At 38.5% G+C, this 26,681-nt stretch overlaps 1 protein-coding gene across 3 annotated transcripts in view; it reads right to left on the bottom strand.

The window, feature by feature from the left end:
* The window catches only part of LOC112563758, a 64,921-nt gene that overhangs the window by 9,325 nt on the left and 28,915 nt on the right, over positions 1–26,681 (bottom strand). For all 3 annotated transcript variants that reach the window (XM_025238061.1, XM_025238063.1, XM_025238062.1), the window contains 33 exons: positions 25,222–25,473; positions 23,341–23,699; positions 22,858–22,893; positions 22,436–22,541; positions 22,046–22,261; positions 21,193–21,453; positions 20,423–20,692; positions 19,710–20,098; positions 19,257–19,357; positions 18,606–18,783; positions 17,934–18,021; positions 17,501–17,710; positions 15,662–15,997; positions 14,958–15,136; positions 14,579–14,678; positions 13,896–14,278; positions 13,457–13,577; positions 12,547–12,792; positions 11,937–12,194; positions 11,008–11,241; positions 10,366–10,727; positions 9,930–10,062; positions 9,414–9,650; positions 6,937–7,203; positions 6,072–6,311; positions 5,414–5,757; positions 3,652–3,754; positions 3,200–3,306; positions 2,599–2,704; positions 2,260–2,386; positions 1,741–1,901; positions 364–616; positions 172–251 (listed from right to left, as the gene is read on the bottom strand). In XM_025238061.1, the coding sequence (XP_025093846.1) occupies positions 172–251; positions 364–616; positions 1,741–1,901; positions 2,260–2,386; positions 2,599–2,704; positions 3,200–3,306; positions 3,652–3,754; positions 5,414–5,757; positions 6,072–6,311; positions 6,937–7,203; positions 9,414–9,650; positions 9,930–10,062; positions 10,366–10,727; positions 11,008–11,241; positions 11,937–12,194; positions 12,547–12,792; positions 13,457–13,577; positions 13,896–14,278; positions 14,579–14,678; positions 14,958–15,136; positions 15,662–15,997; positions 17,501–17,710; positions 17,934–18,021; positions 18,606–18,783; positions 19,257–19,357; positions 19,710–20,098; positions 20,423–20,692; positions 21,193–21,453; positions 22,046–22,261; positions 22,436–22,541; positions 22,858–22,893; positions 23,341–23,699; positions 25,222–25,473 (6,843 nt within the window). The remainder of the gene's footprint in view (positions 1–171; positions 252–363; positions 617–1,740; positions 1,902–2,259; positions 2,387–2,598; positions 2,705–3,199; positions 3,307–3,651; positions 3,755–5,413; positions 5,758–6,071; positions 6,312–6,936; positions 7,204–9,413; positions 9,651–9,929; positions 10,063–10,365; positions 10,728–11,007; positions 11,242–11,936; positions 12,195–12,546; positions 12,793–13,456; positions 13,578–13,895; positions 14,279–14,578; positions 14,679–14,957; positions 15,137–15,661; positions 15,998–17,500; positions 17,711–17,933; positions 18,022–18,605; positions 18,784–19,256; positions 19,358–19,709; positions 20,099–20,422; positions 20,693–21,192; positions 21,454–22,045; positions 22,262–22,435; positions 22,542–22,857; positions 22,894–23,340; positions 23,700–25,221; positions 25,474–26,681) is intronic.

Here is a 26,681-nt window from a genome sequence, read left to right as displayed (position 1 = left end):
TGAGTGTATGGTGATGGACATTATGTATACATTAGAAGAACCTTTACAGGCATAAAGATGATCGATTTTGTAACTTTTCCTCACTCTGAATACAACTAAAACATAATTCACTAAACAGTAATGCACTAAACATGCATGCACTCTTCAACAGTACAACACCAGCACACTCACGATCCATCAAACGTCTGGAAGAAGTTGTAGCCAACGGAGGTGCACACAGCTGTTTCAGAATCCTTGTTATCAACAGCCACCTAAAGCACAAGAATCGCAGCCATATTTGAGTAGTTTGCAGAAACAGAAATGGAAAATTGGAAACCTGAATAAAACTACAAAGACTGCAGAATATGAGCATTCCATGCTTACCGTGTATTGTGCCAGCTTAATAGATTCAGTAAAACTGTTCCAGCTGGATGTGCGTGGGTCAATCTCCTCGACTTCAGCATACAGTGTGAGTTTAGCTCGCCTCACACCATCTTCTCTCCCATCTAAAACTGCCATCAGCTCAATACTTCCAACTGATTGATTTATCCAGTCTGCAGCAGTGATCAGTATGCCACAGTTGCTTGTTCCTTTCACAACAACCTGTGGGATTTCTGCCTCATCATTGGTCATACACCTATAGGAAGCATAAAACAGAAGTCCAATGATGTGGTAAAAAACTGTCAGCTTATCCAACCTGCATGATTTGGATGTGTAGCCTCTTAATTATTTTCTCCACAAGCAGCATAAATCTGGTTAAACATAGTCTTGCCTCATCATTACTAGCCATTTACCTTCCTTTTTCAAGATTGGTTATCCATTCGGAGGATCTACCCCTACTAACCTTACTTCAACACATAACTTAGGTTACATAATGTCTGCTGACATGTCTCTTGATGAGCATGTTTCTCACATCTGTCGTTTTGCATACTATGAACTCCAGAAGATCAGCATTCACAAAACTCTGTTCATCTCTACCACCAAAATTCTCATCTGCTCATTTGTTCTGGAACTACTGCAACTTTCTTCTTCCTGGCTGTCCAAAGTACCTCACTGATAAGCTTCAGAAAGTTCAGAACTCAGCTGCTCATCTCGTTTTCCGGACTTGCAAATTTGAATATGTCACACCACTTAATCACTCTCTTCATTGGGTACCAATTAAAGCTAGAATAGACTACAAGCTCTCAACTCTATGCTATGGATTCTTTGAAGGCTACTCCCCCTACTAATTTACTGAAATCTTGTCTGTACACACTCCTGCACAAAAGTTTTGCTCCTCATTTTCAGACTCACGACTCTATTCCTCACTCCCACAAAGACAGTCACATACGGACATCGAACGTTCTCCCTCTGGGCTGCTAAGCAGTGGAACTCTCTTCCACATCACATTCGTCACTCTGGCTACGTTCAAATGCTCTCTGAAAACATATCTGCTCACAAAATCCCTGAATTACTATTCTTAATTCCCTTGTAATACTGTCTGTCATGCTAACCATCCTGTAACAACTCCATCTTTAGATTGTTCACAGTACCTACATCCCTTCATCCATTCCTTTACTTTTCTTCCTCTACCAGCCTCTCTTCCAAGCCTTCACCACACTCTTCTGGCATCACTGACAAAGATCTGAACAAGCTCTTAAAAGTGAATGCGTCTTTCTGAGACTTTTTCACTTTTAAATATATAAATAGCATAGATCACCCTTTGTGGTGTTACATATCAAAGAGAAGTATAAGTGAAAAATATTATAAAACCATCCTGACCTTAATGGGTCAATGTTGACAATCTCTGTTCGCAACCTCATCCTCAGGGAGTTGGTGTCAGAGGATAGGTATGATGTATAGTTCTCTACTACTTGGAATGAGATTGAGGCGGAGCCACCTTGTTCAGACAGGTATATCTCTCTCTTTGGAGAAGCTCGCAACTGAAGTTACAAAATTTTGAGAAGTGTGGTTAAGTTAAGACTTCTATTGTGGTAACTGGCAAACAACCAAGTGCAATGCATCAATAAGGCTTAATGAAAAGTAGCACATATTAGACATATATAATTCTAAGCATTTATTCCTGTTTAGATACAGAGCAATAGAACTGAAAGAGATGAACAGATATTTGCAATGCTTGGCAAGTTTAGTTAACTAATTGCCCGTTGATTTGAAGACACTTTGTATATTTGATAGCTGACAAGACTAAATTAACATCTTTTGAAAATGCCTTACCTAAAAATCCAACATCAAAATTCTGGTAAAAGTCAAATGTGCTTCACATAATAAAAATGGCCTTACCAGCACGAGAGGCAAACGGGCACAGACATCCATTTGAGAAACTTTTTCCTCGTACTGACTAATAAGTTGTTCATTTTCAGAGCATAAACCAAGTGGTGCCATGCACACTGCAAGTTCTGTTGCTGCACTGTTGACAAAAACATGGGAAACAACTTAATTAAACTCTACCTTCACTAGTAAATCAGAAAAGTAGCTTGAATGTAGCTTGAACCACAACACATGTACCTATGCATAAAGTAAAATCCAAACCTACAGATATCCTTTTCCTCTACAAACACAAACAACACAAACAACAGTAATTAAAACATGAAATCAGCGTTAGCATGAGGAATATTTTACCTGCAATTATCAATGTCATTAAATTTATCCAGACACTTCTGGGCATTTTGAATGATCTCCTCACACTCAGTTTTGGTATCCACATCACAGAGACTTCCTGCAGGTCCTGTTACCAGCAGACAGGTGAGTATTTCATTCTTCTATTTACAGCACTGAGCAAACACAGCATAACTAGCCATTCTAATTTAGGTATCACTTGCACTTAAAAATAATGAAAGAAATGACTGCAGTGATCAGGAGAATGATTCTGAAATGATTTTGATTCTGGGTAAGGAAAACTATTTTACAGATCCTGGAAGTGTATTGTATCTGTTACCATTTAGACATGACCTGCAATAGCTCTTACAAAACACACATGCAATTAAGTTCTTATCAAATTACTAAAGGTATAACAATTTTAGGATTTCTGAGTATGCTCATAACATTTGAGGTATTCTGGACATTTATGAAGTATTATATGTGACAGTGTTTATGAGATGTTCAGCAGGTATCTATTATCAAGATGCTATTCATCAATTTTACTCTGCTTTTCTATGTTACCCGGAAATGGAGGAAAGATGTCTGATTACAGCAAAGATTATGATTTATATTCCATACTAACCATTGTGTAATGCATCTTCCAAATCATCAAGTACAGACAAGTCTGAACAAGTCTGGTTATACAACTGACGAATAACGGCAGTATCTTCCAATATTGCATTCCGTTTGCTGTAATGCAGAATTGACAGTCACATTAACAATTACAAATGACAAAGTATATGTATATATTAAAAACTGTGTTTTTCACATAATAAAATGCAAGTATTTGAATCTGCACAAACAAAATCCTGACATCATATAGATCAGATTCAGCCAGAAAATCTTCCTCTGCTCAATGTGTAATGTCCCTTAATTTTTTTTTTAAACAGAAACAGTAATCACTCATGCATGCTATTCTTTGCAATGTTAATGTTAAGCATCATTATATTATACTTTGCAGACTTGCTATTAGGTTTCTTGGCATTAAAGTGAAAAGGATTACTAGCAGAAACACAGAAAGAAAGAAAGACTAACCTGCAGTAGGAAACATGGTCAAATGTTGATGCAGTGGCCATATCAGATATATATTCATATACAGTGTTTATTATGAGAGCAGTTAGACGTCCACAGTGAGGATCTAATAATGGAAACCAAAATGAGTTCACTTTAGCTGCACTAAGAAAGTCAGTCTCTAATGTATCTAGGTTACCTTTGAATAATGCAGTTTAAATTAACATATTTACCATATACAATGTACATTCTCGCACAGGAAACAGTTTAATTTACATAAAATATGTCTTAATATTGTAATGTAAATGGACAAAGGTGAGAGAACTGTCAACAGATTGATGTAGTGAAAGCATGACAAGTATAGTCATTCGCCATGCAGTCTTTGCAAGACTACTAGGAATAAAACAACAATCACAAAAATGATAAGATTTGACCCATCCATTCTAAATCATTAGTTTTTCATATCCTGTGAAGTGGGATGTACATCCATAGGGCACTGGGACTGAAAAAGTAGATCTTAAGTATATCAGACTGAGAAATGGAAAATCTTTCCAATAATTTCTGCAGCTGCAGACCAATCAAACAAAACCAAGATTCATTTAGACCAAGAATTGAAAAGCTATTTAAGAACGAGCAATACAATAACTGTACTGGGAATAAAAATAACTGTTATATATATATATAGTATTAACTGTTATATATTAACCATTCACATTGAGTAATTCTATCTTCAAGTCTGAATAAAAAGTAATGAAAGGTATGTTTAAGAGTATTGTAGCAGAAATATTTGTTTGGGGCAGCGTGTATCACTTACTGACAGTGCTTTGTTCCCTCCAACATGCAACCCCACATCCCTTCCCTAGACCTGGTCAGCCACACAAGCGAGGTGAGTGACCTTGGAGTGGGTGATGTAGCACCCAAATTCCTGTGTTTAAAAAGCAGGCAAACTGCAGTGCCTGCACCCTGTTTGCCACAGCATTAAAGGGGTCTTCCTTCCCTTTGGTTGTTTTGAGTAAGGGAGAAGTACTTTTTGCATCATGTAGGTGTTCTGATTCGCTGTCAAGTAGCTCACATATCTCAAAATACTCTTTCTCGTTTAGTTTATTCCTTGTTACTCCTCGAGGAGCATAGGTCTGCAACAACACACTTTCTCGTTAAGTCCCCTATTATAAGAGCAGAAGTACCACTGCACTGTGTAGGTGTTATGGTCTGCTGGCAAGTGGCTCACATACCTCAAAATTCCACCAATTTGATTTCCTTTATTTTAAGTGTAGGAGAAAGAACTACAGCCCCATGTAGGTGTTCAATGAAACTTGTGTCATCTAGTGCACATTAAAACAGCGAATGGAAGCAGTTGTGGAACAGAGAGCACACATGGCAAATGGCAGAGAAGCTAATCGATCTGAAGCTGAACAATGCACTAAAGAGAACACAGAAAAAGCAGAGTCCTTTGACTCCAAGGTCGGCTAAGTTCGGGTGTGTAGTAGATGGAAGAAAGAAAGAACACAAAGCAATGTTTTACATTAGACTAGATAGCACAACCAACAATTAAAAGCTAGAATTGCAGTGGAAATTTTTTCTTGGGAACTTGCATCCTCTTCCCTAGAACAACAAAGACAAATGGTGCTGTGACGTGGATCTGCTTTTTGCTTTGAAAAGAAAACTGATCAGTCTGGCTACAGAATTATCTAAGCTCTGGTGGCATTTAAAATGCAATACTTTGATCAGGCTTAATATTTCATTCTTGGGATTATCATAGCATTCTTTAGTAAGGTCACTGAATTACCTGTCCCTTGACATTTGCTGAGGCTCTTGCGAATGGCACCATCCAGAAACAGGGCGGCCTGAAGTGAAGCTGATGGCAGTGTAACATTTCTACTACTAAAGCATTCTGCAACATTGACAAGAATCTGACAGTTGTTCGCAGTTCCATTTGGATGGGTCAGTAGTTGCCATGTTGCTGCCCGTGCTTGCAGAAAACAGGATGTTGGATCCGTTGCATTTGCATTGCATGTAACAGATGGGATGAGTTTCATACTTCGCTTGAGGCTATCATCTACCACAGCACGTTGGGCTCGTGTGCATGTACGTGTATTGTCATCCATGCATTTGTAGGCTGTTTCCAAGATGCTAAAAGAGACAAGCGAATTGAGTCTCAGAATATTTATGCAGAGAAACAAAAGATTTTCCCAAATAAAATTAATGTTTTGAAGCTATGACCTTTGTTCTACATTATAAAACTTATGGATTAATGTATAATTTTTTTTTTACTTTAGTTTATAAAGAAATTATAAATGCTTTAAAATTATGCACATATAGTTGAAAAGTTTTTGCTGCTAAGATCGTGTATCATTCAGAACATCTCAAATTTGTTAAAAGAAAGGAGCAAAAACTACCCCACAGAGCTTTTCACACTCTTTGAAGAGAGAAAGGTAAAAACTAACCTGCAGGCATCATCAAGGGGATTGTTGAGAAGATCCAGCTGAAGGTATATGTCACAACCAGCAAATTCAGCAGGACAAGGTGGACTGACACCACAGAGGTCAGGAGTGAGCCAGGGGCAACGATTTTCAGCCTGCTTGCGGAGATTATCCAGAGAGCTTGAAACAGCTTTCATGTCTTCTACGTTTGAATCACAGCCACTAGTATTGTATGCTATGCAACTCATTGCTTGTTGAGTAGCCCTGGAAAAATAGCAAAAAAAAAAAAAAAGAAGTAAACCACCTGCAGCTGACCTACACTGCATTAGACATTTCATGAAATAATTACATTTGTATCATCTATATCCTTCTTTATCATCTATGCACTTGCTTTGTTTTTATTATTATCAGTGTGACCACAACAGATCAAAGTAATAACGTACAAAACAATCTTTCAATGATCGGAGTTTCCACATCCACAAAATGCAATGTTTTCATACCCCACTTAAAATCTCACAGGTGCTGTACTGACCAATAGCAGAAAAAAGTATGCAGCAATGCGCATTTATTGATAATCGTGTCCTTTATCCCTTATGTCTCATTTTATGCATGTAAAACTATAACCGACGTCAAGTAACAGTAAAATATTAGCTTTCACATAAAGTTTATTATAAAAGGTCTTGTTGAAGAGAACTCCACTCTAAACTTTAAGTTTTCCAATCTCCATCAAATTGTTTGTCTTCAAATCCCTGGGTAAATTTTCTTTACATGCTTAAGATTTAGATATGTTTACATGCAATCAGAGACACTGATTATTGTCACCATGTTATGCATTCTATGGCTCTACTACTGATCAAACAATGGAGTTTTTGTTTTCTTCAACACCTACGTGCACCAGTCACTATAGATAAAGGTGTCCAGGCTTAGCAGTTTCAAATTTGATTCCACAAGGCAGACAAGAGCTTTGACCACATGACAGGTCTGTTGAGTAAAAGGAATATCAGGGCACAAAGGCTGGGGAGGAAGCACCACTTGATCACACACTCCTGTCACCAAACCCATCACTTGGGCCAGTGATGCAGAAACAATGGCACGTTCTGAGTCCTTGCATGTTGCTGTGAAAGCCCCCACATGAGATTCCGCCTCAGACTTCTTGCTGAAAATGTAAAGTGTTTCAGAAATCTTGTTATTTTCTGCTATGATGCAAGCACCCCAAAATGTAATCATTTTACCATAATCCATTACAAACAAGACATCTCAGCTACATCTCAAATGATTCTAGCCACAACAGCTAGCTTCTGAGCCAGTAGCAGTGGATCAGTCTGAATTAGGTGCACTGCTACAAATCAGTATACTCTGCATAAATAAATAAAGTTTTAAGAGTAAAGTCTCTTTTTTAGAGACTTAATAGATGGCAAGATTATGGACGATAAATGGTTATGCTAGCTCTTTAACCATCGAAAGTGACATAAGGCTAGGGTGTACCTGGCGTGCAAGCATTTTACCGGTCTAGTGAGCTACTGCCCTCTAACTGCTATAAAGGCAAATGCAAGTCCAGCAGTTTTCTTTCCCACAAACACTCCACCCAAACTTATGGGGGATCGGGGCGCCTCAGTGTCATATCATCAAGTAAATCTTAAAGAAAGAGAATTTACTCTCGGAATTTTATTTCTTCTTTGACTGTACCAGATAACAGGACTATAGGAGAATATAAATCAGACAGAGGGAAGTGCCAGCAACCTACCAGTGACAGTAAGATGGTGACCTGTTTCACTGTCGAGATTGATCCCAACAGTGCCAGAGGAGCAGTGTGCACAGCAGGGTCTCAAAATGAATTGACCAAAGGTAGAATTAGAACGCAAGTCCACTGGGGACATTATGTCTTACAAGGCAGTGTAATGATGGAGGGCGAGGCTAGTTGTGATCACTTGCACGTCGTAGGAACACACAAGTAACCTGGATGCCTGCTTTGAAAGATTGACATAGGCATCTTTTATTACTGTATTAATCCAGGATGACAGGGCTTGAGGAGACACCTTTTTACCGTCATCCATGAGGGGCAGAAAGTGCTGGATCTGCTGAATTAATCGTGACTGACTCAGGTCCATATAGGGAACCCAGACTAGGTCCTGCAAGCAAGCTGGATCATGCTTTCCAGAGACTGGCAAGGACTGAATTGCAAGGTTGCTGAGATTCTTAGCCAGGAAGGCCTGATGTGTCATCAACCATACAGAACCATTATCACGGAACTTCAGAAAATCTTGGTCAGCTGAAAGTGTATTGACTCTTGGTGCAGTAGCTAGGGTCAATCGGAAAATCGTCTTTTCCGCGACCCTGCAAAACAGCAACAACAACTGAGGCTCATAAATATTGGAGTTTAAGAATGTCAAGACCTAGGCCAGGTTCTATATGGGGAAAAATGGAATGAGTGGCCGGCTGTTCTCAATAAAGGTTGGCTAGCAAGATTGAAAAGTCCACTGGCTCACTAAAGAAACTCTTTCTGGAAATGGCTGCACTGACAAAACCCAGATATGAAGTTTCAGCTTCTACGGTGCAGGATGAAAAAGAGGAAGCCTCGGGTTGTTTGAGCAAACCAAGGAAGGTAAAGAGGTAAAGCCTGAGGCACTTCGAGGGCCAAGTCGACCAGATCTGACACCAATCTTTTTCCCACCACACATGAGCTACAAGAAGCAACTAACTGGTTGTTAAGTCCTGGAGCTTGGTCAGAATGTAAAGCAGAAGGATCATCAGAGGATAGGCGAAAGCAAACATCCCATTCCAGGAAAAGGAGAGGGCATGGACTGCCCATGCTTGAGAACCTGGAACTGCAGACGCAAAAGGTCAAGTTGTAACTGTTCCCTCACTAGAAAAATCCAAATTCTGCCATCAGGTGGGTGGGACAGCCATGAGGGGGTCATAGACACATGAGTTGTAAAGCCTTCTTCTGACAGAAAAGAGGGTGCACTGACTGCCCCCATCTTCACTATCGCAGGCATAACTCACCTCCTCCGCACAGTCAGAAAGTACAAGCCCAACACTGAAAATTCCTGTATCGGCCTTGCGTTTACCTTTCTAGATGACTAATAAAGTACTAGCAGGCCAGACACATTTCAGTGGTTAGAGCCAGTGTAACCCTTTATCTCTTATTCTAGCTATGCCATGCTTCAAATTCTTTAAGATTAATAAGATACCTATGATGTTGTATCTTCTGTAAAACTATGAATGGATTCAAGGCATATTAATACTACTATACAATGACAACAATTAGCAATTTCTATAAAAATACAAGAGGCATAAAGCATATAATCTAAAATTAAGAATAAGGATAGAGTAAAAAAAAAAAAAAGCTAAATTAAACAAGCTTACAGACAAAGTGTGACAGTGTTGTTATCAATTGAGTAACTGGTAACAGCTACAGAAAACTGGTTGATGAAATAAAACGCCTCAGCGACGATGCAGGTGCTGGTCGTCTCGCACATCTCACTGGCAGCAACATGACGGGAGGAAAGCTCAATGATGTCACCAAACAAATCATTGATACTTCTGTCACATCTGGCCATGTATTTGTTCACAGCTATCCGCACATACTGTTCTTTCCATCGTCTGCAAAGAAATAAGGTCCAATAGATAGCCATTAAAACAGATTTGATATCAGGTAGACACATCCCATTAACACAATTCTATATGCCCTTAAAGCTACTTAAAACACCTTTTTAAGCAGAATGCTGTGCCTAAGATTTATGTGTACTTCTCTACTCTGTCTATAGTTTGTGTTGCTCCCTGCATCTGCTACTCTTTTCTCCCACTCTGTTAACTCATACCTGTGCAAAGAGGAACAAACATGCATATAAAAGCAAATACATGGATAGGCATAAAGCAAACCTGCAAGCCTCTTGGTTATCTGCAGTGGGCATGCCAGAGCTGCTAAGAGGCCAGATCAGTTCCTCTACCACAAAGAGAGCAGCTGTATACAGTTGACAGCCATCAGGTTGCGGTAGAGAGTCACCTGTTTTGTCTGTAGCAGTCAGGAAAATGTATGTTCACAAAAGGTTTGCCACTCCACTTAGCTCATTAAACTCAAAAAAATTTTTATTTACAGAATTCAAGACTGTTACATCAGTGTCTTATGCCCTTACTCCCTCCATGTGCCCAAAAGGATTAGCACACTGACATTGACAGTATCTGGATCATCTTTCACTTCCTCCTCACGTCACACACACACACATGCACAGAATAATGCAGATGTATCCACGCGAACCACAAACATACACCAACAGATGGAAAGTACATAGTGACAGAAAGTGCTGCTTGGACAAACCTCCTGGGCAGAAATCATCAAGGACTTGCCGAAGGTAGCCATGTTCATCTTCTAGTGCAGCAACTGGAGATCCTATTCGTCCAGTTATGTTTGACACAGATTCCAAATAGTCATAGAACGCCTTGCAAACAGCACTTTTACTGCGTGAAGTAACCAGAGCATCAAAAAGGTTTTTCACCAAGGTGATTTTGGCTTCGGAAAGTTCTGAAGTTATTATAGGCAGATTTTGGAATTGTGATGGACACTGCTGCTGAAATCTCATGAAGCACCCAAGAAACAGACCGGAGGCAAAAATCATTGCTTGCGTGTTGTTGCAGTTTTGAAGAGAACTCTCAAAACTGGTTCTGATGCTTGCCAAGGATCTTAAATGCAAACAAAATATTTTATGTCATTGAGATGGCAACCGGAAGCATGATTTAAAAACTTTGCTCTTAAATTTGCTACTATGAAGATTATCACTCTTCTCTCTTGCTCTCTCTCACACACACAATGTGCGCAACTACACATCCCACACACTTAGAAAGGTGTATATAACACACACACACATACACCTACATGTATACACACATAAATACAAATACAAATAAGTGTTGACATCTGCACACACACCCATACACACCCCTGTTGGTTCATTCAACTTACCTACAGTCACTGACTTCAGCATTTTCAAAGTGTTCAACAGCACCTATGACAGAGCATGGTTCTCGTGCAATGCAGACACTGCTGTAATTGGCCAGTCCGGTGCTAGACTTGCAGTAGGAAAGCTCTGTGTTCAAGTTTTTTTTGCTGCTTAAAGTTACAGCAGCAGTGTCTACCTGTGACTGCAAGCAGCCTTCCAAACCATTCTTAGCACATGATAGTGATTTGTCCAGATTACTGAAAAACAAATAATGCAAACAGGCAAATATATATGTATGGATGCACATGCCAAAACACACACACACACCTCCAATGCATACCCATCAACATAAACTGGGGCATTCACATGACGCTATTGTTTCTCTTAAAACAAAATTGTGTAAAATTCCAACTGTCAGAAAGTGCAAAAATAATGCTGCGTTTTCCCTTTTTTATCTATATTAAAAATTAAATATATAATTTTGGCTGTGTTTCCTTAAATGGTGATAAATCCATTTCCAACAGGGGAGAAGCTCCATAACCTGTTGCATGATTTATCATAAAGGATAAAAAAAAAAAAAACAGAAGGGGAGGACTGGGTTCTTGGGCTCCTTTTTTTTGCATGCCATGAGCATGACAAACCACTTACAGTTCACTGCTAATAAGTCCTGAAGGCTAAGGGGCTTAAAACTTTCGATATTATACCAACTTAACGAAAGAATTAGCTGGAAATATGAAAGCTGATACAAATTCACTGTCTTCTTTCTGCTTTTCCGAAAATAATATTCTTAAATGGTTCTGTTTTTGAGTATGCTTAACAGATCAAGAATTAAGACTTTGATGTAGATGCAATCAACCACCGCCACTTCCCCAGCCTCCTCCCTACCACTAGCTCTGTCCTTAAGCACAGGAGAACATGGCTGCAAATGGCACAAAGATTAATGTCAACTTACGAGCAATAGCTGTCAAATCGTCTGTCTATAGCATTGGTGTTGACACTGCTGAGACATGTCTGGGCACTGCTGTAGCTGCATGTGAAGTTGTTTATCAGTGAATACTTGGATGGACAGAACAGCCCCAGGGTCAGGTTTGGACAGATGTTACCAACAACACCTTGAACTTGAAGCCTTGCTGTTTCCACCACCCTTGTTACTGACATGTCGCAGCCATTTGAGAACTTAGCAATGCATTGCAATGCATAGGAGGCTCTCCTGTCAAAGCAGCAAAAATCTTTTCTTCCTTATTTGCTCATTTAAAAATAACTTTGATGATATTAATATTAAATATTAAATATAACTGATGTTAATTATAAAAAATAATTTGCAGAATGTTAAAGATTTAACCTAAAAGGATAACAAGTCATAATTTTTATTAGACATTATGTGACATATGAATAACGAAAGCTTTAGGAACAAGGATGCATGGAAACAAACACATTCTTGTGCACCTGTGCAGCACATGGGATGTTGTACATTGCTGTTTGCATCAGATCAGCAAATACAAGTAAACATGACAGCTCATAATCTGTTTACTATCCTAGAGATCTTGACAACAAAATCCTACCGGCAAAGGGTGCCATTTTCTGTGAGAGCAAGGGCAGATATCTTCCAGAAGGGCTTCATACATGTCTGGAAATAGTCTGGTCGGCAGCCAGATTGCTCCCAGTCCAGCTCTGAACAATAGGTGAAAAACTGATTCCAGCCTTCAGACTGAATGCGTTGAAGAAATATCTGAGAGCTTCTGGTTAGCGCTATTTGAGTGATGTTTTCTATGTAGGAATCGAGTAACTTCAGTCCTTTGTTTACTCGCCTGCAGTAAGAAAACAAATAACATGAAGTACAATATAGTGGTCATGTGTTGTAAAACAAAGGTGTTCAGTGTCAAATTAGTGCAATGTACGCCACATCATTATCTGCAGCATACACCATCTGCTGCGAACAAAGGATTACAAAATCATCTGAACAAACTAAGCTTTTCTAAGATGGAGCAAAGTAACTGCATCTCTATTAGCCTTTATTTCTAAATATGTGAAAAGAAAACAATCATCTATTTAATCTGACTTCAGGTTTTTGTTTATTGACATATTTTGTAAGGCAATAACCATATAGTTTCTCAATGTTTGGTGTGTATGTTGATTTATGAGTGTATGAGGGTCTTTTTGGTATTAGTGTGATGGGTTATTTGAATGTGCACTTGTTTAGGTGGTGATGATCTATGGGGGACATTCTTCAGAGGTGCAATACATCCCACTGGCATGTTCACTTCTGCTGCATTGCATTGTGTCTCCTTTATGACTGGTACCTCCAGTACCAATTAAGGAGTGACAAGAAATTGTGTGTGGGTGTGGGTGTACTCCACAGCTGCACAGGTTAAGTTGTATGGTCATGTATTGTAATGTATTACATTGCATTGTTTTGTAATGGCTAAAACTGAAATTATTTTAGCGACTGAAATGGGGAGCATAACAACTCACTTGCATATGTCTGGGCGCTGTTCCAGAGGAATGACGGAAAAGAAGTTGGACCTCAAAACAGTGACTAAAGCAAATGCAAGATCCCAGTTTGAGCTTCCATTCTCTCTCTTTTCTCTGCTGCCTGCAGCCGTCAAGAAGGAAAGTTAATAGAGGTGTGAGCAGCAACAAACTAAAGTTTCTTCAAATTTTGCTGAGAATAAACGAACCATTAAAAAAATGAAAAGGCAAACAAAAGTGGGTTACATATTAAGTTGTCAAAGATTTTGCATTACTTGTAAAAACTATTATAATCTCCAGAATATTTAATCTCAAAAATTAACATGTAAAAATGCAAGCCAGTGCATTACAAACACATTTTTGTTCAAATCTTTCAAACCTCCTGGGATTTGATAAAGTAAAATGTTAGTTTGTAAAATTGTATAGGAACAAAACACTGTACCAGGCTCTTTGGAGGGGTCACTGAATGTACATAGGTCTTTTGAAATGAGACTGAAATGGTCCCTAAATTTCCCCAGTGTGCTGTTGTTATTTAAATCAGGCACAGTGAAATCACAGAGACCGAGAGAAGCTGTAGCACCACAAAAGACATCTTCTGGCTCATAATTGGCACCAATGCCATCATATATGTCTTGAAGGATGGTCTGCACACAAACACTAGCCCTTGAATAGACGTCTTGTGGAGGATTTGGATTAAGGTTCACATCTGGACATTGTTGCAGCACAGCACGATAGTCCTTGAAGTATGGCTCTGTCAGAATGCTCTGCAGAGATCGACATGAGGCCACATTTTCTTTGCGGCACTGGACAGCCAACTGTAACTTCCTGCAAATAGGATTTGAACTTAAGCATTCTTCTTTACACAAGACTTAAGCCATTCAGGTGTGTTTGGTTGTTATTTTTTACCATGAAAATTTGGTGCACTTTTTTTTGCTTGTTATTATATGTGTGACTTATTGCAATTTCATTCCGATTTGCCTGTTAAAGAACTTTAAAATGTCTGCTAAATAAGCAGATGTATGTGACATATTTAAAAAATAACCACTGCATCCTATCTTGTATGACGGTGGTCAATATATCAAACTCAGTGTAGAAAAAAAAGTACAGAACTCAAGGACTTCTCACCTGCATAATTCTGTAGTGTCATTCACCTTTGTGGAAAATTCGTCAATACACTCCATGGCTCGCTCCAGATTACACATTACCCTTGGTTTGCAGGTGGCATCTAACCAAAAGAAATGCACATATATATATATACGACCTTCATAAAAACCACAAAACAGCAAACCACTTCAGCTTGGTAAATTGATGTCTTGTAATTTGAAATGAATAACTATCTTAAGAAAATCAGACAACAGTAGCAGACTGTAAAGCATTCAATCTATAATAATCAGTGTAGACATTGACCAGTACAGCTGTCTTTTTATATGAAAAGAAAATTACTAATTTTTCCAACAAATGATACAAGTACAAATATTGTCCTTGTGATAGCTATGTTCATTACTTTGACTTGTGCTGGTATGATTACTGTTGTCAGACTCAGCAGGTGGGTTAAAAAACTTTTCACCACACTTTTCCTTTGTGACTTCTTGCACTTGTAAGAGAAGTTTTTTAAGGCAAGGAGACTCTAGCTCACAGTTCTCAAGGATTTTGACTGCGCAGGTTGCATTAGCTTTCACGTCACTGCAAATCATAAGAAAAAAGAGTTGCAAACTAAGCAAAATTCTACCATCAACTGGTGAATTATACCGAAAGAGACTTTTGGTAAAATTTGATCGAAGACTTAAGTGTCAAGTGTAAAGTATGTTGTGTTCTTGTGTCTGGATAGCAATGTCATACATTAGGTCCCATGAGTTTAAATACCAACAAAGCCAGCAGCACATAGCAAACAATTTTGTAAATGATAATACAGCAGAGTGAACATAGCATGAAGGGAAAGTCAGACAAACTATTAGGCTGGAAATGACGTTATTAAAGCAAAACGATGTGTACACTGCCTGGAAATGAATGTCCATTGACATAAACAACTAGACATTCATGTGCTCATGGAGATGTTATGGAAACATCCACCGATTACTTGTTCATGCAATCTCACAGTCTTTGGCCAGTAGTAGAAATATGTTGATCACAGGTATGCCCTTCAATCAGAGCCACCAATAAATTCCTTTTCCTTCCTAACTTAAAATTTCCTTGATAGATAAAACTCACTTGCAGATTTGCTCAGAATTGGAGCTGTCAATTCCTTCCAACCTGTACAAAGCATCTCGTCCACATTTTGAGGCACCATAGTAGTCACAGTCTACGCTGGCAACTGTCGTGGGTTTACCACCACTGCCAGCGTTTGTGCCTTCTCCATCCTGTCCACTGTTTCCTGCTTCAGCAGATACTGAAGAATTTGACATTATACAGTCCCCAGGGTGGCAGAATGTGTAAGTGATGACAGAAGCAAATGACAAGGACTCTCGAATGGCCACAAGATCCAGTGCTGTGCATGTTTTATGTGCCTCAAGAACGGTGAGGCTTTGATTTGCCTGTTGCCATGCTCTGTAACATTCCAAGATATAAGTTACTTTTTGCAAGTAGTATTCACATCCCTTTTTGTATAAAAACCAAAGAAATAATAATAACAACAACTTTATATAGTTTTTACCAAATCATCAAAGGAGGCTCAAGGACTAACAAACATACAAAAATATAAAATGATGTTTAGAGCTCATAATTCTAAGGCAATATGCACAGGCACACACAATAATTAGATCAAATAGCAAGTAATACAATAGAGCACTAAGATACAAATAGCAAGTAATACAGTACAACACTAAGATAAAAATAGCAAGTACAGTACGTAATACACAAATCTGTGGATTTTTTGATGAAGAGAAAACCAGAATTACTCTTCAGCAAAATGTCAACATTTTCACAAAGATTTTATGACCATATACTTTAGATCAGTGGTTCTTAACCTTTTTTGAGGTACCGGTTCGGTACCTCAAAGTTTCATATGCACATTCACCGAACCCTTCTTTAGTTTCATATGCACATTCATCGAACCCTTCTTTAGTGTCATCACGAATTGCGGGTGTGTCTTGACCTCCGTGGTGGAGGCTCCGCCGAACCCCTGAGACCGACTCACTGAACCCCTAGGGTTCGATCGAACCCCGGTTAAGAACCACTGCTTTAGATCGAACGTTCAGACAATCTGTTCAAAAGCAGATTAATCAATATCAGTAGAGTCTTGATCAGAGATCAAATAGCTGGTTCCATACTACCTTGCAGGCAGAAATTACTATACTGAATTAAAATGTAAAAACATCTGCTGGTGACTTTCACAAACGACTATTACAGAAGTCATCAGTAAAGTGGAATGACAGAGAGAGAGAGAACGAGAGAAAAAAAAAAGGCCATTGGCAAGGGTTAACAGTCAAGGGCAATGATACAGATCTCTGCAAGAACTGCAGGCAAACAATGGGTTAGGAAATCACAAATGCAGAAAAGCAGGAATATAGTGGGTGCCTCAAGCAAGAAGGCAAAGAAATGCAAAAGGAAATCACAGAAATGTTATAATTAACAGACAATAACATCATTATTACATTAAAGTATGCACTGAGAACTTAGAGATTAGCTTCAAGTGACGTGCATACCAAATTGTTCAGCCACCATCTTTTTTCATCAGTACAATAACCAAGATAAGCATTCATCAGCTTTTTTGGCTTGTGTCACAGAGTTTACTTGATACTGTACAAATATAGCTATCTGCTCATAGTACTACAAGATTACATTACTCTGCACACCAAACTAACAATGGGATTCACATTTTAATTTACAGCAAGGTATGCATGTAAGTAAAAATCCTTCAAAGTTCATTTGTCTATTTAAAAAAAATCACGACATTCACATTTTGGACACACTGGGCGATTGGGGTTTTTTGTCTACTTTGTTCTTTTGCTATTTTTCTGTAAAACATATGGTCTATGGTCATGTCTTGCCATCCATGTAACCATGAAATAACTATTGAAAACACACACAAAAGTTATATCCAAAACTTACATGCATGCTGAGTCAGCAGAGTAGGCATTAGTCAGAATGGCATTCATGGAAAGCAATGCAAGCGGGTGGCATTCTGGTGACAAGGGGCCCGATATACAAGTGCTCTGTGCCAGGGTAAGCATGAGCTGAGTGGCTGCTTCATGCAATCCCTTGTCTTTGTCACAGGCCTGAGTGTAGGTGGCCACACACTGCAGGTTCGCCAGTGCAGATCTGCAAGGGAGAAAGAAAGCAGTATTTTCTCAAAACTATTTTTAATATTATTTACTTTTACTAGTTATTTTTGTGTGTGTTACTGTTACCTGTCATGTCAGTCAAAATAATCTCTTGAAGGCATTGAAAAAAGATTGTTAGTCTTCAGAGTATCTGAGCAACAGAAGAGCAACTTTAATTATATGCTTAAAGCCATCAAATCAGTCCAGCGATAAATACATGCCTGCAGGGAACTGTGTTTTGGCGAATAAGAGCCCAAATGTAGTTGAATGCACACTTCACTGCATCTCTATCATAGCAGGAATCTAGCTCTGCAAAAAAACAAAAACAAGAATAAAAAACCAATAAAAAAATAAACCTTTGTATCCTTCAAAAAGTGATAAAAAGTGCTTCATACAATACTGCAGCATATAGCATTGTCATCTTTTATGCTGGAAATGTAAATCATTAACTGAAAGAGAAATTCTGCTTATAGCGATTCTGCACGTTTTGTGCAAATGACACAGTTTTATTGATACTTCTTTCAGTGTCTTTTGAAACAGTCCAACATGACACTTCATTATGATAGATGAGGATGATGGTAGTCTAGTTGTTAAGAATTCTTCTTGAAAAAAAACTACCAGATATCTCGATGTAAAGCACTGAAAGGTACAAAAACCTAGAACTGAACCTGAAATAAAGCAGCCGGTGTTCTTTTGAAATACCGCATATCATCTCTAGGTACCAAAGGACACACTTGCATTATTTTGCTGATCATTACTTCAAGACAACAATTGCACAACCATAAGAAACAATACAAATGCCTGATATTAAATCACAACATGTAGATCAGTTACTGATTCTCTTGTAACTTAATGAGTATTGAGAGAGCAAAAAAATATAAATATGTATTTACCTGGAACAGGATCCTTGTCTTCATACTCTCCATCATTGCAATGTTCTGATGAGCAACAATAAAATCCATTCTGACCTTTTCTTTCCTGACACTCCTGAGGCTCCATGCACCCACGATATACGAGAATATCTGTTGCGCCATCTTTACTCTCTTTTTCTTCAAAATATTCATAGCATCTCTGTTGAAAAATATCACAGTAATTCATACTTTTCTATGTATTTAGCCTGACCAGACAAGAAAGCAGAATCAATTATTATTAATCTATAGTTAGCTGACGTTTCATTACCGTCTCCTTCAAAATACTCAATGCACCTCAGTTGATAAATATCATCACAATATAACCTTTCATGTAGCAGCCAAAAAACCAAAACCAGTTGCTATCCATCTAAAGATAACTAATGTGTATAGTTTTGCATCTCACATCTAATTACTTTCTGAGTCTCTTTTTCACCACAAGGTTGCAACTGAAACTTAGCTCATAATTAGGGCAACGCCTAGACCAGAAAACAAAACACGAGTTTAATACGTGCAAAACATTTCTGAGAGAAAATTACTAGCTTAAGCTTAGATATTTTTAAACTCTTCAAGGCAAGCAAAACCACTGAAGTTTTCTTCCAGCAAATAATGAAAATCTATGATAGCAAATATTACCGTCTGTTTTTGTCCACATGCTCTATCATTGCTGCACTTATCATTCTTGTTATTTGTGCCATCAAGCACCGCACCATTGCAATGATAACATCGCAATTTCACTGCAATAACATACAGTCAAAAAAAGATGACATAACAGTGATAATGCATCTTCATTACCACTTCTCTACCCATGTGTTGACAGTTTTGACATAATTCTTATAAAAGTATCTGAAATATGTGCCCTTTTGGCAAAAAAACATTGATAACCCCCTAAAAATCACTGGACATATCGTACTTGGCATCCCGTTTCCTTACATAATCTATTTCAAAGAAAATACAGAAATAGAAAATATGTTTTCTTTCTATTAAATAACAGGATATTACTAAACTCCAATAAGTTGAAAGAATCCTTTGTATTCATATTTTGCAAAATTATAAAAGAATTACTGAACCATATGGAAAATGGTTAACCTGTGGCATCACACTGGTCATCATGCAGCTTCCTCAAAGGATCAATGATAGGCTGCACCAGTCTGTATTGGTCTGAAGACAGCAAACTTATCTTGGTGCTGACACACTGCCAAACTGTGCTGGCTTGGGCACACAGCAAATCCAGACTGACCTCACCCACATTGTCTAGCACTTGGCTGGCATTAGCTGCCAAGTTACCACCAGCTGCCAGGATTTTGGCTGAAAGCGTAGTTAGATCACTGAGGCATGAGGAAAAGTCCTTGCAGGAACTTGAAATGTCAGAGAAGTACTCCAGTACACTATCCAAACGACTGTACAGAGGTTTGCTGATGTCATCAGAGCAGTTAGATGTTTGACTGTCTAGGCACTGGCGAGCTACCCTGATGAATCTGTGTGGCACAATATTATAACACCCATATTGTTAAATATATCACAACATCAAGCTCCATAAAACAGTCTAGATTACTCAAGAGACACTCAAAAAAAAAACAACCCCAACTTATAAGGTCCATTGGTGCACTGGAAGCTATCTTTTCCAGGAGGGTTTATGTAAAATATATCTGTTAAAGGTTCCCAATATTAATAAAGCTTTATAAGCACACTGATATTTAGTCAAATGTGAAATAGGACCATATTATTCTTGCAGAAATAATGAAAATAGAATGACCAAATGGGAATAAGTGACTACAAGAACACATTTCTATTGAACTCACGAGCATGCATCATCAGCTCCTAAAGGATCAAAGTTTCTCAGTTCCAATTCCAAAGTGGTAATGCAGATTGTTGCCTGGGAAACATTGCAGTTTACTGTGCAATCCACAAGAGCAGGGGTATAGATCTGTGGATCCTTACACTTTCTTTGCTCTTGCAGACCTTGTATTACTGCTGGAGGAAATCGTACTGAAAATCCATTGAACTGTGAATTTCCCTTATTGCAAGCCTTGCTCATGCGATTATAGCAGTCCTCTGTGTATGCAAGAGCTCTACAATGGGAAAAACAGTGTAATGAAAAACTGTATTTAATATGAACAAATATTTATGCAACTGGGTCACCTTCCACATGGCACATGCTCACGCACATTTCATGCACAGAGAAGCCATAGGCCTGGTTGCATTTTTATAATGGCATCCGTTTGCTGGAGGGTCCACCAAGTGGGAGGTTGGGTACGAACCTCTTCTTTTCCCTATCTCCTCCATCCCTTCTGGACAACACAAACTTGCGCACTAATCAGTACTACTGACCAGGGCTGCCAACACTGGAATTCAGCTGGGCTCTAAGTCACCTTTTACTACAGATGTAATACTCAAATACATGCATACAAACATGCATTTATAAACACATTTTGTAATATATCTACAAAGACAGCCTTTAACAAAGCTGAAAAACAATACCATCATATAGTTGCCATTATCTAAAATTACGGAATGTAACAAATTTCACAGGAAAAAAATGCAAATACCAGGTTTGGTGACTATATCTCACCTGCAGTGTCTTCTATTGTCAATGAGAGGTGACATCAGAGCCAACATCTGCTTTCTGCTGCATTTCCGGGCATCTACCTGTTTGCACCCATCTTCTATCTCTGCCTTGCAAGTATCAGGTGAAGGAGTTGGGTCTTCCTCACTACAGATGCTCACTGCCAGTTCTCTAACACTTGCTACTGATGATTCAATTTTTGTTGCTATGATGTTATCACATTGGAAACTGACGTGTGCTACACACTGGTCAAATGTGTTCAAGGAACTGAGGAAACAATGAAATCAACAAGATACTGAAGATATACACGAAAATAAATTTTTAGAAATAAATGTCTTTAAAAACTTTAATTTTAAAATTATGAGAAGCTGCTAAAAATGTATAACCTTTGATCTAGATGGCCTGTTGGAAAAACAAGACAATTTCAGATTGTGTTTTACACTTGTATATATCTATTTATTTTTTTAGTGGCATTCATGCTTTGCTTTTTTTTCTTTTTGCTAAATTTCTATTCAACTTTGTGACTGCTTTCTACACCATATTTGCTTATGTGTGTGTGAAAGAGAGCGAGAAATCTTAATCTCAATGACAATAGCGTACAAAAAAGGCTTGTGCTTGATGATTTTGTCCAGCTGTAGGCAAAAGTAAGTGTTCTGACCATGTATTTAAGGTAGGCAATGAAATTAGGTAGGTTCAGACTATTAAAAACATCTTGTCAAGACTCACCTATGCCAAGGATCATCTATATGTGTATTTTTTGGGTGTGCACCTATGTACACAATATGGCCATGCATTTTAAAAAAGCAAAGTATTAAGGGAATTATATCCATGCAAGACAATGTGCTCAGAAAACCAGTACCTGCACACTGTATTCTTTGATGATGAGGTTCCAATGCCCTGAACAACAGCTACCATTTCTGATACACACTGCTGAGCCTTCTCAAGGCTGCAGTAAAATGGTGGGGAGCACATGTTCTCACCCAAATTTCCAATAAAAATTTTCAGCAGCTCAACTTGTTTTTGGAACCCCAGTGAGCATGCAGTCACATTGACTGAGCTCAGCCTTTCCAAAGTCCTGTAGGAAAACAAATCTTACTTTATGAATCACATTGTGAAATTGATGAAACAGGATAAAAACTAAAGCATTGCAGGTGTAATACTCTCAGAAAAAAGGTGTTTGAAATGAAATGGTCAAAGACAGTAAAAGTTCCTTGGTAAAGTTGCATGTTAAATATTTCATACAACTTACTCGCAAAGTTGTTCGCGTGCATCCATTGGCTGAAAACCAGCAAAAACTGACCGTACCAGTGCAAATATCAACTCAGCTTGCAGTTCTTGTGGACACCTTTCATCTTCTACAAAAGCAACAAACAGCAAATTATAAATGACTCATGGTGCATAAAGCAGAATGACATTAATTTGCAAGACACTAGTTTATTCTGTGTACCTGCATGTAGAACCAGCAAATTAAGGCTGTCCTTCATTGTTTCTGCCATACTAAGAACATGCAAATGAACGTAGATCATATTTTAAGCCTGAACCATGATTGTATGAGAGTTTATTGTGGTGTTGTTGCTTTGTTGTTGTGCTTTCAAACTTCCAGAGCTGCATCTTATTACCCTCTGGGATAATTAAATTCTTATTTTATCTTATCTTATAAACTGAACTTGCCTTTGGCTGGAAGATCGAGAATCACCCCAAGGATATCTGGAAATAAATAAAATGTTTTGCTGTTCACAGTTTGTATATGGTGTCAAAAAGATTACAACTGACTGTACATTTTTGTATTTCACATGGCACATCAGAGAGAAAACAAATAAGAACATAGCCCATGTAGTGAAAAAATAATGAAATGATTAATGATAACACATCTTCATCACAACTTTTCTTGCTACACATGTTCACAACTGCATAATTCTTAGTGTAAGCATAGAAATGCTTGCACTTTTGGCAAAAAACATTTATAAACTCTCAAGCCTTGTACTTGGCATCCTGTTTCCTTACATAATCTATGTCAAAGAACACAAAATAGAAAATGCCTTTTCTCTCTCTCTCTCTCTAAGCTAAGTAACAGGATTTTATAGAATATAGTAATTATAGGAAATCAGTAATTATTCATTCTTTTCATTGAAGAAAGCAGCCTGACAGCTTTACCTTGATCCTTGCAACCTGAAGCTAGAGAACGTTCAAGGGCACGGATGGGGCGCTCAAGCACTGATTTGAGAAGAAAACTGTCAAGATCAGCCAAAGCATCCTGTATCCCTTTCAAATCATCAAAATACCAGCAGATATCCAGGAGATTCCACTTTGGATTGCGCAGGGAAATCTCTAACTTGCTTATGTATTTCATAATAAGCATTGTAGACATAATATCTGAATCCCTGCTCCAGCTGCTCCAGGTGATGTTCAGACCATACTGCATGGTGAAGATCTCGATGTCGTGCCATATTTTATATACAGCTTCGGAACGGGACACGACATCACAGCCAGCTAAACGCTCATTCAGGCATTGTCTGCAAGAAGAAATTCGATGAATCTTTTAATAGTTATCCTGCAAGTCTTTCTTTTTTTTTTGTAGGAATAATGACATCTTGACATTTTTCTGTACACTAGACATTTTTGGATAGGTCATGCACTGACCACATTGCCACCCTCTGTGTCATTATTGAGCAGTCTACTGAGTGCCAATCCTCCCTTTATATAACTTGATGATCCACTTTGGCATTCCACCTAACCTCATAAACATTATCAAGACTCGATCGTACTGCCAAGTTATTCATAACGGCAGACTCGTTGAGCCTTTAGTAATGAAGACCAGCGTAAGACAGGGTTGAATATTATCCCTAACAATCGTTCTCATTGTCATATACTGGATCATGCGCAAGACAACCCAAGACAACAACCCCGGTATCCAGTGGACCTTCACCAAACTGCTAGTGGATCTGGACTTTGCAGATGACATTAGTCTCTATCTCATCGGCAACAACACGCACAAACCAAACTGAGTAAGTAAGCAGAGGAATTAGAGAAGACTGGCTTAAAGGTCAACGGAAAGAAGACCAAAGTGATTAAGATCAACAAAAAGCAGGAACTCATGATCCACTTTCAAGGAGAGAACATCCTGGAAACAGACCGCTTCATGTATCTGGGGAGTATTGTCAGCAATGACAATTCTTTATTTACGAGAGGCAAAATAAGCAAGAAAATGACTTTTTCCATTTAGCCCTCAGAAGGCGAATATGGTGGTTAAGAAAAAATATGGATACATGTATATCTATATATTTACGAGGTTTACTGGAGTTAAGAGGAATCTCTTGAGGCCTCATCTGTACTCCTTGAAAGTATTTAGATAGATGGCATCGAAAGCAGTTCAGGGAGTTCAATTGCTTAAGATGGAGAGGTAGGCTGTTCCATAGCACGCTTCCTGAGTATTTCAAACTTGATTTAAAAAGGTCTAGAATAGGAATGGGAATATTCAGTTTTAGAGATTTTCTAGAGTTATTGGAGGAAAATAGTTGAGAGAGTCTTGGCGTTATTTTACCCGTCAGTATTTTATGCATGAAAATGCATTTATTAAATTTAAGTCTGTCTTTTAGAGGAAGGAAGCCCGGAGAGGTGAAGTCATTTGGGTCTATTTTCAGTTTTAGCAAGGATGGTGGAGCGGAATGCCACTAGCCAAGACATCAAAAAGCACAAATGAGGCTGGATAGGACACACCCTGCGCAAACCAGCTGACACCATTGTCAGGTAGGCACTTGACTGGAATCCTCAGGGAAGAGGAGAGTTAGGAGACCAAAGCAGACTTGTAAAAGAACACTAGAGAGCGAGGCAAAGGACATTGGAACCACATGGGCCCAACTGAGGGGGTGGGGTGAGGCCGCTCAAAACCGGGTCCGCTGGCGAGGTGTTGTTGCCGCCATATGCTCCTTGAAGAGTAATAAGAAATTAACGAACAACAAACAAGACATTTTACTGACAATAAACCATTAATCACAGGCTTTTTACTTATTTATTGAAAAGTGATGTAAATTTCACCTTGGTCTTGACGTGTCCACAGTCTCGCCAGTTGAATTTTCAACAGTCAAGCATGAATCTATGTCAATGTTGCATGTTGGTTTAATGCACTGGTCACCAATTGTCCAAAATTCAAGGTCCAAGTCACAGAAATCCTTTCCAAATTCTTGTAGGAGAGGATATTTGGTGTTGAAATGGCTTACTGCATTTTGCAAAACTGCAGGTATGGCAGTTATGGTGTCCTTATAACAGCGCACTGCTTGCCTCGCAAACCTATATGGACAAAATTACAGACTTTTTTAGAGGTTAAAGTACCAAAGAGCAAATTCTTGTTACAAAATAAAAGTCCAAGACAATTTTTGATCATGTGTTTCTTTTAAAATTTCAATACCAGCGCTGATTCTACATATTAGTTGATAATTTCCTGGCGATGTTTGTGTGCTTGTGGTGAGTGATGGTTAAAGGAAAAGGACAGAGAAATGGCAAGTTGGATTTCAATGATAGACACTGTTCTGAATCGGTTCTGCTCAAACACTTGGGCTTCAAAAAACCCATTTACCTACAATTGTGTCTAAAAAAACAGCTGTTTGCTAGTTGTCAGAGGCTGCCATAGTACTCTTTAGCAATGGAAAACAAACTGAACATAATATGGGATGTAGAAGATACCATTTGACGTCGTCAATTACTGGTACCCTTGGGTGTAGTGGGAAGATGGAGATGGTGGCTTCCTCATGCAGTTTGAAGCTTCATAGGCAATAAGGGTTGGTCTTTATTGTCATAGTAGGGTGTCTAAGGAGTGGGGGCCAATTTGGGAACCTTCTGCAGTGTGGATAATTCTTCCCCATATTCGGTCCATGACTGATCTTGTGCTCCCAATATCAGTGTCTTGATCAGGATCATCTGGTCAACTTCTTCTTCATATAATCTTCATTCTTTGTAAAATTTACCCATATTCAAAACAATCTCAAAATACTGTCTCTTTCACTATATTATTCCACCTTTCAATTCAAATTTCTTTTCCTGTTTTCCTCTTCGTATGCATTTCTTTTGAAGCTTTTTATAAGAATGTTTTAAATATTGTTACCATTCTCCGCTAATCTTTCAGTCTGTCTGAAAATTTTCTTATTTCCTTATTTCTTCATGTACCTTTATCATCACCTCTTCCTGCCACATTTTCCTCAGAATGATCAGGTCTGCTGTTTAAATTTTCTGTCCATTTCTGCTCTGTTTGACTGTTAATGTGTGTGTTCAGGACAAGATTATAGGTCTGTGATCAGTGCCTAGGTCAGCAATTGATACAGCCCTTGCATCCTGGATGACTCTTTGCAATCTTTCAAAAATGAAGTCTATTTGTGACTTTGTGTTAAGGTCATTCCATTTGGACCGTGTGTACAGCTGACTGTAATTGATCAGAACATGGTGGAAATAAATAGCTGGTACTCTGCACACAAGCACAAAAACTGCTTCTCTGTGCTTGTTGT

The sequence above is a fragment of the Pomacea canaliculata genome, linkage group LG5 (genome assembly GCF_003073045.1).
Source record: "Pomacea canaliculata isolate SZHN2017 linkage group LG5, ASM307304v1, whole genome shotgun sequence".
NCBI classification, from domain to species: domain Eukaryota; kingdom Metazoa; phylum Mollusca; class Gastropoda; order Architaenioglossa; family Ampullariidae; genus Pomacea; species Pomacea canaliculata.
This window is presented reverse-complemented; position numbering and strand designations above follow the sequence as displayed.